The sequence below is a fragment of the Aspergillus pseudonomiae genome (genome assembly GCF_009193645.1).
Source record: "Aspergillus pseudonomiae strain CBS 119388 unplaced genomic scaffold BDV37scaffold_5, whole genome shotgun sequence".
Taxonomy (NCBI): domain Eukaryota; kingdom Fungi; phylum Ascomycota; class Eurotiomycetes; order Eurotiales; family Aspergillaceae; genus Aspergillus; species Aspergillus pseudonomiae.
The window spans coordinates 556,910-570,452 of NW_022475997.1; the positions used below are offsets into that span (position 1 = coordinate 556,910).

General features: G+C 50.1%; 4 protein-coding genes across 4 annotated transcripts; 3 read left to right on the plus strand and 1 right to left on the minus strand.

Annotated features, from left to right (window-relative positions):
* The first annotated feature begins 2,855 nt into the window (after window positions 1-2,855).
* BDV37DRAFT_158514 (putative C2H2 finger domain protein) lies at window positions 2,856-5,970 on the plus strand. Its single transcript, XM_032079114.1, has 5 exons — window positions 2,856-2,940; window positions 3,035-3,786; window positions 3,860-4,123; window positions 4,182-4,886; window positions 4,944-5,970. The coding sequence occupies exons 1-5, from the start codon at window positions 2,935-2,937 to the stop codon at window positions 5,797-5,799; spliced, it is 2,583 nt and encodes an 860-aa protein (XP_031946111.1). The 5' UTR covers window positions 2,856-2,934; the 3' UTR covers window positions 5,800-5,970.
* Window positions 5,971-6,072: 102 nt separating this feature from the next.
* BDV37DRAFT_278798 (uncharacterized protein) lies at window positions 6,073-6,600 on the minus strand (the record flags this gene model as incomplete). The annotated part of the gene is made up of 3 exons (XM_032086161.1): window positions 6,073-6,128; window positions 6,195-6,321; window positions 6,469-6,600. 3 exons carry the CDS (start codon window positions 6,598-6,600, stop codon window positions 6,073-6,075), a joined length of 315 nt encoding a protein of 104 aa, XP_031946112.1.
* Window positions 6,601-7,928: 1,328 nt separating this feature from the next.
* On the plus strand, window positions 7,929-12,968 carry BDV37DRAFT_278799 (chromatin segregase YTA7; the record flags this gene model as incomplete). Its single annotated transcript, XM_032086162.1, has 2 exons — window positions 7,929-9,978; window positions 10,039-12,968. 2 exons carry the CDS (start codon window positions 7,929-7,931, stop codon window positions 12,966-12,968), a joined length of 4,980 nt encoding a protein of 1,659 aa, XP_031946113.1.
* Window positions 12,969-13,061: 93 nt separating this feature from the next.
* BDV37DRAFT_158500 (uncharacterized protein) lies at window positions 13,062-13,508 on the plus strand. Its single transcript, XM_032079113.1, has one exon. It carries the CDS (start codon window positions 13,155-13,157, stop codon window positions 13,422-13,424), a length of 270 nt encoding a protein of 89 aa, XP_031946114.1. The 5' UTR covers window positions 13,062-13,154; the 3' UTR covers window positions 13,425-13,508.
* The last annotated feature ends 35 nt before the right edge of the window (window positions 13,509-13,543 follow it).

Sequence of the window (13,543 nt, forward strand, 5' to 3'; positions counted from 1 at the left end):
AAAAAAAAAAAAAAAAAAAAAAAAAAAAAAAAAAAAAAAAAAAAGAAAGAAAAGAAAGAAATTTTCGTCTCTCTTTCATACTTTCTTTTCCCTTGGCGAATGTTTTAACTTTTTGACTTTGTTGGTGCTTACAGACATTTTGGACCCACGAATGATAGACGTTGAACTACGGACGCGGTGGAAGTGACTAACGATTTCTTCGCGGTATGTAGGAAGGAGGGACCTCCTATGAGAAATGGAGGGTCTCTGTGGTTGTATCCATGTATGTATGTATGTATGTATGTATGTAGCCAGAAGTATGAGTAGTCGCTCTCTGGAGAGCCCAAAAAGGACAGTTGCTCAATGGATGATGATTGGACTGGCAGGCGATGCACCTGGCCCAGAGAGAAAAGCACGAAGAACGGGGAATCTTGCAACTAGGCCACTAGGTACCGAGCTCGAAGGAGGTTGACCAGCGAGGGAATTTTAACCGGTAAACTGTCAGCCTGAAAAGGGAGAAAAAGAAATGAGACATCACACAGCCGGATGCACTCCCAAGGTCCCGGCGTGCGACACATCCCTGTTAATGTTATTCTGTTATAAATAGTATTCAGTAACCGTAATATTGCAGAACTGAGAGACCTTCCCGAGGGGTGATTTTTAGCTTCCGCGAAGGAAGAAATAAAATAAAATAAAACGAATCAAAAAGGAAGCTGTGGATGGGGAGGGAAACGACTCAAAGAATTAATGAGGCGAGTGAGGGGAGAGAAAAAAAAACTAAATAACAATCAACACGAGTTTGAAGGGGATCGACACAGTGGGATGGGGGTTGAGAGAGTTTTCAGTTGACGGGATACTTTGGGGGAGTTCGTCCGGTAAGGTTTTTGTTTCGAGGCCAACCTTCTGGGCGATGCTAAGACGACAAGGTTGGCTTTGACAGTGAAGTGGAGGTGGAAGGACATGGACCCTGAATTGAGAGGATGGCAGATGCACTCGTCGGACATTTGCTTATCTTTCGTGATATCCATATCCATCGTCCACCTGGGACGTACTTCCTCCTACTCATTTCCTCCTCGGACGTACAGATCGCAGCCAGGGATACACTCAATGGAATGAATTCTGTCCAGCTTTCCGAGGCAGCCAATCACACGGATGAATTTCCCATATATTTTGGATTCAGGGTCTAGGCTGATAACGTACGATTTCCACGATATCGGGTGGGAATGCAGATCCAATGAGACCGTCGACTAGTAAATAAGATTAGGTGGGTGTTGGAGTGATGTGCAGGAGTAATCATAATCATCAGCAATAATGAAATTGGGACGGCGTATATTCGCCCAGATTAGCCAGTATCATAAGTAGCGTCTCGTTAGTCGGTATGTGGTGTCCCTTTTTCTCGCATGATGAAGTCTTTTTGAGGGAACTTTGTCATCCTTACAGGCACAGCCACGCTGGTATCCGTGTGTTTATTGGCTCTCCTGCTGGTTGTCATGATGCCGATGGAGTTCTTCTCATTTTCCTTCATTTGCCAATCACGGACCACATACCACGCGTGCCATGGAGGCCCCCTTACATGACATTCCCTTCGTTCTCTCAAGAGAACGAAGTCCATTAGTCATGAACCTCATTCGTTTCAGCTGACGAATCCCGGGGAATCAATTCCCGATGTGGAGATTGACGGTGGGAGGGTCTCCGCCCTTTGCACACCCCTCCTCTGGAAAATGAAGTTGTACGTCCCGTCCGAGACGTCCATACCTTGGGAATGATGAGGCTGCAATTCCTCGCTGTCTAAGATCTAATCTATCTACATTCTACTCGTCCGATCCGACTATCCAGGGGTAGAGCTCTTTGTGCAATCAGTGACCGCATGCTAGGAGCCCGTATGTACATACATACCTGTACACGCCTCGCTCTCTCTCTGTGTGTACCTGGAGTCATATCTGCCGGAATGGGTCTGAGAAAGGAAGGGGATGGGGAGATAGTAGCTGAATGAGAGCAATATGTATGTACAGATATGCGACATGAACGCATGCCTTAGAGAGAGGGAAAAAAGAAAAGAAAAAAGAAAAAAGAAAAATGAAGGAGTAAAATTCTGTTTTCTGTCTTTGATGTATGACAGATCTTAGTGAAGGGTTGAGTCAAGTCACGTTAATTTCCCCTCCTCAGCTCTCAGGTCATCTCCCCTGCAACCCCAAACAAGAATAGTAGAGAATCAATCAACTTCCATGCTCTGGCAGATCCTTAATCCCCATTCCTCCAATACTCCTTATGCTTCCCAGCTTCAATGGACCTCTGCAGTCGAGTTCCCGTTCATTGGTCCCTTCGTATGGATGCACAGACAGTACGTACTTTTGGGTCACGGTGTTCTTCCTCCCCCCCCTCTCCTGTCCTGCCAATGTGGAAACCTTTCCTTTCTTTTTCTCTCTGAAGTTTGAACACGTTATCGCGTGGGGTTTTGCGATGGAGTTAGTGTCCACCCACCGGCCGTCGATCACATCGTCTATCCTTTCCCTTCTTCTCGGCCGTTGACATTGATGCTCCCTCTCGTCTTCCCTTGTCATTTTTTTTTATTAATTATATATAGGGAGTGTGTTAATTAACCTTGTTCTATTTAAAAACGGATCTTCTTCACAGTCACATCCTAGTCTATGTTTCATCTCAGAACTTACTCAGCCTCACTGCCCGACTTTTCTCATCGGCTTCCCTTTTTGACTATGTTTGGTCTCGTCTCAACTATCACCATTTCTACAAGAAGACCATTCTGACAGTGGATGGTGTCTACAAGCTATTATATTAGACTCATGGCCGGTGAAAGCTTCAAACACCTATATAAATCACTCTGCCACTCAATTCACGCGTTACCCTGACACATCCTCAATCCTCTGGCTTATCGGTATATCCAAGACGGGGAAGCGATTATCGGCAAGGTCAATTTAGACAGCTGACTTGGCAGCGATGAACGTATGTGACCGTCGTCCCATCTCGTTCAGTCTTAACTTAATTGTCAACCCTCCATGAAATCTTCCAGTAAACTAACTATACCCATGTGCTTTAGGAGCCTAACCCCAAAAGACTAGCTTGGGACAACTCCGGGGATATCCTCCAAGGCATGCTGGACCGGCAAGTCGCACCAGCCTCACCGCAGTTAGAGTACTCGTCGGATGGGCTTTTAGTCTCTGAGTACGCTCTAAGCGATCCAGCGTCTTTTCTAGGCCTGCAATTCGGTCCTGACTCTGCAGTAATCCCGCACAGCCATCTATCGATGCTCAACCAATGGCCACCACATCACCAGCAAACATCGTCACCGCCGCCTCAACCCAGCTTAGATGTTTCTCAGTACCATCACCCGCGGTTAAAGAGCAACCAAGATGCATGGAACCCGCTTCAAGTGACCGGCGTGCCGGTGAACACGTCACTATGGGGGTTCCCTAACGCTAATAACCTCCAGCAGACGTCTGAAGGTGGCCGCAAATATTCGACGGGGCAGTACAGCGCAACTTCCGAGAGTGACAGTCATTATAACGGCTTCCACCCCTCAGACTCGGGATACTGCAGTCACAGCTGTGCCACGCGGTCGGTCACCACGTCGTCTTACGCGGTTGACTCTGTCAGCAGCCCATTCTTAGCGCCGCATGAACATGAACAAGAAGATCGGTCGTCAATATTAGATCTCGGTCCATCCCACTGTGGCGACACAGTGGTCGATGCACTGGAGATGGCAGAATCATCATCTTTAATGTGTCATGATATGATTACATGTGATTACCCCAACTGCCCTTGGACGGGCAAGTGTCCATCCGATAAGAGGTATGCTTCCTCTCTTCGGCATGTTTGAACAAAATCATCATGCAGAAGAGCCATGAAGCTAATTAAGCAGCAGGAAGCATGAAGCGAGACATAGAAAGCTCTTCAAATGCGACGAGCCTGGCTGTACGCGGAAGGAAGGTTTCGGTACCATCAATGATCTTGCACGACATAAGAAGTGCGTCCACAAACAGGAGCCAGAGCGTGGCCCCAAAGTGCTGTACATGTGTTTCGGGCGTAACTGTCCACGCCGAGGCAAGGAATGGCCCCGGTTGGACAACTTCCGCCAGCATCTCTCCCGGATGCACAATGATGAGGATACAAATGAGCTACTGAAGAGGTAAGTTAGCTTGCCTATGGATACGTGAAAATAAAAAGCAAGCATTAACCTCGTCCAGGTCGCATGATTGGTATGAGTCTTGTGTAAAGCCACGAGTTGAGCCTTCATCCTTTGCCGACCACATCTCGGACGAGGTAACGGTTGCTGCTTCTGATTCAGAATATGTCAGGAGGGATTCGGGTCAGGACCTCTACAGTTTGCGATCTCCAGATACGCCTCTCTTTAGGCCATCTAATCAGCCGGGCCTCCAATCAAATAAGAACTCCCAGACTCAACGAAGATATTCTGCCTTGGACAGTACACCAAGGCTCCCTGCAAGAGATACTGCGCAGCGCCTTGAACTACCTGCTCTGACGACCCTCAACTTGAGCTCAAACACGGACCTAGAGCCTTCCAATTCTTCTCGGCTGGGACACGCCCAACCTGACAGAATGGAAAATATGGTATCCGAAATGGCTACTAACATGGTCAACGTCATGGCAAGTATGATGAACAGCAGTAGCAACGATAGTGGCAACAGTCAGCGCAGACATAGCCACCATATGGGCGACAAAGTAGAGTCACTTGAGCGGAATAGCGGACTGTCCGATGAGAAGCGGGAGATGATGCAGAAGATTCTATCTGCAGCTCTAGACCAGGTGTCCGGAAACCCAGAACCTAGTCAGGCTGATTCACAGACGGTGCCTGACAGTAAGTCCGACAAGAAAGGTTGGATACAATGCGAATTCTGCACGAAGCGCACGCGGTTGCGCTGTGAAATGAAGTAGGTGAACATACGGCGCTTTTATCTGCAATCAAGTCCTAACATTTCAACTTCAAGGAAACATAAGAAGCGCCATGAGCGACCATATGGTTGCACGTTCGAAAAATGCAGCAAGACCTTCGGTAGCAAAGCCGACTGGAAACGACACGAGAACTCCCAGCATTTCCCCTTGCAGAGTTGGCGCTGCACCCTTCCCGATGCCACGCAAGGGGATCAATCCTGCGCTCGCCTGTTCTATGACCAAGGAGAATATGCCCGTCACCTGAAAAAGCATCACCATGCAGAAGATAAAGAGGTGCAGACTGCACTCTCCAAGAACAGCATCGGTCCGCATGGACAGTCACAATTCTGGTGCGGCTTCTGTCGTGACATCATTCCACTAAAAGGTCAGGGCCTTGCTGCGTGGAATGAGCGCTTCAATCACATAGATACTGAACACTTCAAAAATGGCGAGCGGATCGAGGATTGGCTCCTCCCTTCGGGACATCTGACCAAGGGCCGAGAACGCGACGGAAAGGAACGAATCGGAACGCACGCAGATGGCGATGGTGAGCCTCCAGTAGACGATGTGAGCGATGATGATACTGTCGGGAGTATCTGTAACTCTGAGGGCGAGAACCCACGGGATGACACCCCGGTGGCGGCCCCAGAACAAGTACATAACCTTCCACTTCGCCAAGTGAACACTCATGTTCAAAACAACTCTCCTATGTTCAACCCTCTTCCCGATCAGACGAACTTACGAAAACGCAAATTCTCCGCCCCACAACCGTCTCTAGACTATTATATTCGGGCAGATATTCCGGCTATGGAGAAAAGATATAAGACCGATGATGCGATCCAATCCCATTATGGAAACCTCGTCTACTGCGTAAGTTATTCAGGTTCAGCTGGTTTGGGAGACGAAAGATAGGCTAACCTGAGAACAGTGTCAGTGTACGCAGGGTCCTTTTCCTTGGTCTTATACCGCACAATGCTTATATTGCCCTCATAGCTTCTGTGGCAGTTGTGGGAGTGAGCGCCAGCCTCTGCCTAATGGATATATAGAATCCTCTTAGAGGGTGCTGTACATACATATTGAGCCTACCAGGCTAGCTCTGAATGATATGAAAGTGACGTCAAAAGCTTACATTGACATACGGGGTATATACAATACAATGTGCACGTAGGATAAGATGAAAAGCCCTTATTTTTGGGTGCTCGTCAGCTCCCTAGCCTGCTTCTCCAGAGCCGCCACTTCTTCTGTGAGGGATTGTTAGGAGCAATGCGGGAGGTGTAAACGAATAGGAGAACTCCACAAACACGTACGATTCTTGGTATATTTCGACTCATCCATTTCAAGCTTCAGCCATGTCCAGTAAATCACTTGGTATGTGAAGATGGCTCCCAAGAAGACCTTGGCAAACGGACTTGCGAAGAGTTTGTACCGGGATACCTGGTTTGGGTTAGCCTTTATTTAAGCATGGTTATTTGACCTTCCAAACTTGAAGATACTATGAATATATCTTTGTTATGGAGACCTTGCCTTAGGCCCCATGGCTCAATTTATGATAGTATTAACAGCAAAGGCTGGGAAGCTTACCCCTTCTTTGAATGAACTGGATTCGTGGGCGTTCGAGTTGCTCCCGGTGGTGCTAAATGGTCTGCGAGATGGGAATGCAGTGGAGAGAAAACGTGACAGCGGGGGGCGAGTTGATGGCAGCCGGCGAAACATATTGAGAATGGAAAGAGATATTACCTGGTCAAGCTTCGTATGTACTGGGGTTAGCGGTAGTAGATTGAATCCTGTAGATATAAACATTTATATATATACAAGTTAGATTGAGTCGGGGATGGAAGAAGAATCGATGACTCAGCAGTCACATGACAAATAGGTCGCTAAAGCCGCATTCGGCAAGCGGCTCTGCATTAAATCATGATGGACAGGCGGGGAGGAGCCTAAGGACGATAAGCTTCGAGGACCTGGGGAAAGGTCGAGGTTCCTGACCGACTTATTTCTTCTTTCTTCCATCCTTTGGCACCTCGGGTTTGCGCCCTGGACTACGTCGAGATCCGGTCGGAGAGCGGTCAATATTGACCGAATCTATGCATCGAAAGCTGGAACTCTACTGTGACTAGGTTTACGGATGGTTTCAGTGGGCTCTACGTGGGTGGGAAGAGGGAGTGATGGTGCGGCAAAGGGACGACGGTTGAAGAGTTGAGCTGTTGTGATTTCGCATGACCAACGGAAAATTGACGGTACGGAATAGTGCTGCTGCGGTCGTGGAGCAAAATGGGCAAAATGACGCGGGTGAAGGCACGTGCACCGGGGCGCTAACCCCAAAGGAGGCCTAGCTGCGGCGCGGGTCTGTGGCTCGTGCCCCGGGAATGGCAGGACTAGCCGGACGGCCAGCTGTGGCTGGAGCAGGCCAGGCAAAAGGCGTGCGCGAGTCTTTCCGCCCTTCGATCTTCTTGTCCCACGCCCGTTTATTCGATGTTTGTTACTCGTGTGGCAGCGTGGATTTTGGCCCATTTGACCGTTTCATTTTTCGCTCGTTTCTGATTCTTGTGCGCCAGCCATCTCCTGTTCTTCTGTCACTGGATGCGATCGGGCCCTTTCCTTCCCGCACCGGCTTTTGTCGTGAGACTCACTGCGATTTCTCTCTCCCGGGGCCCTGCGCTTTGCGCTTCGCCGTAGTCCCGTGGTATATATAACCACCTCTTGTCCACGGGCGGCACGTCGTCCCCCCAACATTGATGTATCGTGTCTGCAGGGGAGCTTAGGTCTTTGTCTGGTTGCATGAGAAACAATACCATTGTCTTGTGCTGAATGGCAGTGTCTGCTTGGGTCTGTTTACTTTTCGTTTAAGGTGACAATACGTTCTACTTTTCCATTCACTCAGTTCCTGGTGAGTTCCATCGATATCCCTACATCCCCATCAGCCTCCCCGGGCGCGAATTTCTCGTGTCTTTCATGACCTATCACATGGCAATTTGCCTCAAATCACTCACATGGCGATCGTCAAAAGAGATCCAACCCCCAAGCCTTTTTGGCGCGATACCATGGCTCGTATGAAGCGCTCAATCGAAGAAATCGCCAACAAGTCCGATTCGGACGACGACGACTACAGCGACCACCCCCGCTCATCTCGCCGCTCCGCCTCGCGTTCTAAATCGAGGAAGAAAGCCAAGCCATCGAAGAAGAGGGCTCGTCGCCGTTCCGGCGATGACATTATCTCTGACGATGATGATTTCTTCAGTGAGGATGAGGAATTGTCTTACGACGAGTCGGAGGAAGAAGTTGATGACAACGCTCAGAGGAATGCGAGAGGCCTAGTAGCGCGAAGGGCAGCCACGAACCGACCACTTTATAACGAACCCGATTCAAGCAGCATCGAGGACGATGACAATGAAACAGAAGACACTTCACCAAAGAAACGCAAAACTGCCGTAGTCACGCTGAAATTGGGCGATGCGTTGAAGCGACAGCCGCAACAGGACCAAGGGAGCCGACGAGTCACCCGGCGTACACGAGGCGCGTCGGAAGACATTTACGCGCTCACCAACTCGGGTCGCCATGTGGAAACAGTCGAACGAGGTACACATAGCCCAGAGGCCGAAGTAATACGACCAAATCGCCGCGGATCTCGCTCATCGAAGCAGGTCCCCACAGTTATGGAGGAGGATGAAGATACTCAGGAGAAGCAGGAAGAGTATATTGAAGAGACCACGGATATCAAAGGCTCTCAGATCGAGATTATGGAAAGTGCGCACGCCAGCTTCGAAGAAGGGCCCATATCCGCCGGGGATGGCCTGCAGGGAGCGGCAGATGCTGACGAGGGATTTGTGCCCGAGTCTGAGAACGAAGATGCTGAGCACGAAGATGACGATGAAGACGAGGGCCCAGTAACCCGGAGAAGAACTCGTCCAAATAGAGGCCAGCAAATCGAGGAGCCCGAGCAGCCAGATGAAGAAGAAGCCTCGGGGCCTCGTCGCTCCAGCCGAAAAAAGCCGAAGAGTTCTCAACGGAAACGATCAAACGATGAGGAGAGCGACTTTGAACCCGAAGAAGAAGACTCAAACGATGATGATGAGGTATCCCAGACCGGAAAATCCAACGGCTCTCCCCGTAAAGCCAGTCAAGCACGCGATGATGAAGAGGACAGCACCGCCGGCCGGCGTCCTGGTCTTCGCAAAAGGGCGTCTCGATCTCGTGGGCAATCCGAAGCGGCGGCTGATATTGCAGAGGAACTCGCCGAAGAACTTGAGGATCTGAGGGGTGGCCGACCTCGTAGAAGGTTGCAGGCGGATATTGTGTATGAAAAACCTCGGCGCAGCCGCAAGGATGTGGATTATCGAATCATACGACCGGATCTAATTCTACCGATTGAAGAAGCTGAGAACGAGGTTAATGAGTCTCCCTCGCGCCGTGGTGGCCGCGGGGGTGGAGGCGGCAGTAGCTGGCAACGCACCCTATTCCCGACATATGGGCCTTTCGGAGGCGGCGGCCCGGCTGCAATTCTGGCTCCGCCGGGAGCACCTGCTGCGACTGGAGGCGTTGACAGTGATAGCAGCGATGATGAAGGGTTGCATCACCCGCGTGGCTCTGTTGCCGGTGTAGGGTCCGCTCTTGGGCCGCATGGCGCTGGTCTTCTCCCCGGCCAGACCCAAACACACGATGCTACACAGGGTCTCTCAGGGACACCGGCAAACCTGGGCAAAGTCAAGGATAAGCAGGCGCTTGCGGATGCAGACCCGTTAGGAGTGGATATGAGCGTCAATTTCGACAGTGTTGGAGGCTTGCAGGGACATATTGATCAGTTAAAGGAAATGGTGTCTCTTCCTCTGCTATACCCGGAGATCTTCCAGCGTTTCCACATCGTGCCGCCTAGAGGAGTTCTCTTTCACGGTCCCCCTGGAACGGGTAAAACTCTTCTGGCCAGGGCCTTGGCGAACAGTGTCAGTTCCGAGGGCCGTAAAGTCACATTCTACATGAGAAAAGGAGCTGATGCGCTAAGCAAATGGGTGGGTGAGGCTGAAAGGCAGCTGCGACTGCTATTCGAGGAAGCTCGTAAAACACAACCTAGCATTATCTTTTTTGACGAAATTGACGGTGAGTGAACAACCCCTCAAGAGTGCGTTCTTGCAACACTACTGACTTGTCTACCTCCAGGTCTGGCTCCTGTGAGATCAAGCAAACAGGAACAGATCCATGCGTCTATTGTCTCTACTCTGCTAGCGTTGATGGATGGTATGGATGGCCGTGGTCAGGTCATTGTTATTGGTGCCACTAATCGACCGGACTCGATTGACCCTGCTCTACGCCGTCCGGGTCGTTTTGATCGAGAGTTCTACTTTCCCCTACCGAATTCCGAAGGTCGGCGCGCTATTCTCGACATCCATACTAAGGGCTGGGATCCGCCCATTCCAGGACATATAAAGGATGAGCTGGCTGAGATCACCAAGGGCTATGGAGGAGCTGACCTTCGTGCTCTTTGCACAGAAGCCGCCCTGAACGCGGTACAAAGAAGATACCCCCAGATTTACAAATCCGATAAGAAGCTTCTTATCGATCCGAAGAACATCAATGTCACCCCGAAGGACTTCATGCTCGCCATCAAGAAGATGGTCCCATCATCGGAGAGGTCCACTTCATCTGGCGCCTCGCCACTCCCTAAGGAAGTTGAATCCTTACTTCGTCATCCTCTGGCGGACATTAAAGCTCTGCTCTCCGAAATTCTTCCACAAAGAAAGCGGCTTACTGCTCTGGAAGAAGCACAATTTGAGGAGCCCGAGGGCGCTGGAAGCTTCCAAAGCGAGCAGATGCAGCAAGAATTCGACAGGTCGCGAGTTTTCAGGCCCAGGATGCTGCTTCGCGGACTAATGGGCATGGGCCAACAGTATCTGGCGGCTGCCATTTTGCATTACTTTGAAGGACTGCACGTGCAATCGTTCGATTTGCCTACTCTCCTCAGCGATTCGACTCGGTCTCCGGAAGCAGCTGTCATACAGCTCTTTGCAGAGGTCAAGAGGCATAGGCCAAGTGTGATTTACATTCCCAACATAGAAACTTGGTCCGAAACTGTTGGGCAAGCCGTGCTCTCCACCTTCTTGGGTTTGCTGCGGTCGATCCCTCCCACCGATCCTGTCTTGCTACTCGGAGTCCAGGAGCTAACTGGTGACGAACCGGACACCGGGTTGCTACGGCAAATGTTTGGGTTCTCTAAGAGAAACTTCTACGACCTGAAAGCGCCAGGAAATGAAGCGCGGTACGAGTATTTCAGCAAGGTGGTTGAGTACATCAAAACCTCGCCAGCGCATTTTCCGGATCCTGAAAACCGTAAGAAGAGGGAACTCGAAACTCTGGAGGTTGCACCTCCGCCTCCAACAAAACCCGCAACGCCGCTCACCAAGGAGCAGCTAAAAGCCCAGAAAAAGAAAGATCACCAAACGCTGAATCTTCTGAAGATTAGAATCCAGCCTATCATGGATCAGATCAAGAAGTACAAACGGTTCAGAACCGGTGTGATCGATGAGTCTCAGATCCGGTACCTCTGGGAAGAAGAGGATCCGAATACCGTCACAAGCGATCTACCGATTGAACAGCGGACTACTTTCCGGCCGTTCGAAAAGGCTTATGACAAACACGGCGTCCCGGGACTCTGGGAAACCGTGTCGGGTAAATTCTTTTACAATATGGAAATCGTTACCATCGAGAAGCGCCTCTCCAATGGATATTACAAACGGCCCAGTGACTTCCTGGCGGATATAAAACGACTGGCCAAAGATGCACGACAAACTGGCGATCAAGAGAGAATCTTGAGGGCCAACGAGCTTCTGTCTAACGTTGAAGTTGATATTTCCACCATCGAGCAGGCTGAACCGCAGCTCGTCGCAGAATGCGAGAATGTCTACATTCGGGAATTGGAAAGGGAGAAGCTCGCAGCTGAAAAGGCTAAGAGGGCCGAGGAAGCGGAAAAGGGAGGCTTTTTGGGTCATACAGCGAACCATAATGTACCGCATGGTAATACTGAGTCCGGTCCTTCGAGTGGCCCTGTGGTGTTAGGCGAGACATTCCCCGCCCTCCCTCCCAAAGAACAGGTCAGACCGGTGACACCGACACGGCAATCAACGGCAAGCTTCTTGACAAACGGCTACCATCAAAGCGGAGGCTCAGATCTTAATGATCTAAGCGGCCATGGACCGACAAGCAACGGTTCACATGAGTCGAGGCCAGATGGGGACGGCGATGTCTACATGACTAATTCGGAAGATCACTCGGGCACAAGAGACACACAGGGCAGTTCATTTGGGCCATCTGCACAACCAAAGCCACCATATTCCCACACAGCGCCTTCCCAGCAGATACGACGTGAATCAGGTCTCTCAAGCTTCTCGCAGAAGGGGCCAATGACTCCAATGGCTCCGGGATCTCAGCCACACGATTATACCAACGAAGCTTCTACTACGCAGACAACTTCAGGCCAAAAATCGTCGGATCAATCATCTCTCCGACCAAACTATACGCAAAGTCCCATAGTAGGTCAAGCAATAAGGCACGATTTCCCTGACCTTACCCAGTACCCAGACCGGGTGGGATTAGAAGAGCATCTACCAGACACACAGCAAGGTGACAGCAGCCAGCCGTCACCAAGGCCCCGTGATTCCCTCCCCGGAAACGCAGATTCGCAGCCCGAACACCTTGTGAATGGCAGTCAGTCGCAACCAAAAACACAACCACCCGTGCCTCTTTTCGATGAATCTACGAAGCCGTCATCTCATCCGCCAGCTAATCTCCATTCGATACTGAACGATGAGGACCGCTCACCAAAGCTAATTGTGGACCTTGAGTACGTCCAAAATCTACACGAGCAGCTCACCCAGCGGACGAGTGGTTGCTCGGTGGAGCAGCTTGAGCAGATCAACACTAGCCTAATGGATTATCTGTGGCGCACGCGGGGTGAATGGAACCGCAGCAAAGTGGCCGCTGGCATCCGGGACTCATTCAATGAGATCCTCGAAGACATGCAGGCAATGCAAGATATTGGCCCTATCAGTCAAAGGACGAAGGACCAGTTGGGTTCATCATTCGAACACCTGTAACCATGCTGCTGCCCACGTTAAGAGAAGGAGATCCCTTAATTCACTTCTTCCCTTGCCTTCACCCCTTAATCTCTCTCCCTCATCCTCTCTCTTTCTCCATCTCCTTTCTTTCCTACCCACTATCTTCTTCTCTTGGTATAGGGTTGAATTAGGGGTGTTTGTGTTTTTTGACAATGGACTTGTGTAATGAAGTCAATGCTGGCTCTAGGACTCTTTTCTTTTCTTTTACCCTCTTGTCTCTTCTACCCTCAAACTATACCTATCGTGTTTTACATTTCTTATCTTGCTCATCATCTACGGAATGGCTGTTCTGAAAGCCTGCAAAGTGTTTCTTTTTGGTTGGTACTACGGATTCTAAGGGCCGTGTTTTTTTTCCTTTTATGCGAACGTGGACTCGTGCATGTATGCTTTAAGGCATTTCATTTGCTTCAAATTTGTAGACAAGCTTGTAGATAAAATGCATCGGACACCAAAGCATCATTGATTAGGGAGTAGAATTGAGTAAATAGATCCCAGAGAATTGAACCGTATGCAGTGAACATGTGACGCGGCCAAGACACCAGCCTGTCCTTTCC

Bases quoted from the DNA above. Each gene is read 5' to 3' on its own strand.
- BDV37DRAFT_158514 (XM_032079114.1), top strand. The intron at 3,787-3,859 runs GTATGCTTCCTC...ATTAAGCAGCAG, and splicing joins AAGTGTCCATCCGATAAGAG to GAAGCATGAAGCGAGACATA. The intron at 4,887-4,943 runs GTAGGTGAACAT...TTCAACTTCAAG, and splicing joins CGGTTGCGCTGTGAAATGAA to GAAACATAAGAAGCGCCATG.
- BDV37DRAFT_158500 (XM_032079113.1), top strand. From the start codon at position 13,155: ATGAAGTCAATGCTGGCTCTAGGACTCTTTTCTTTTCTTTTACCCTCT.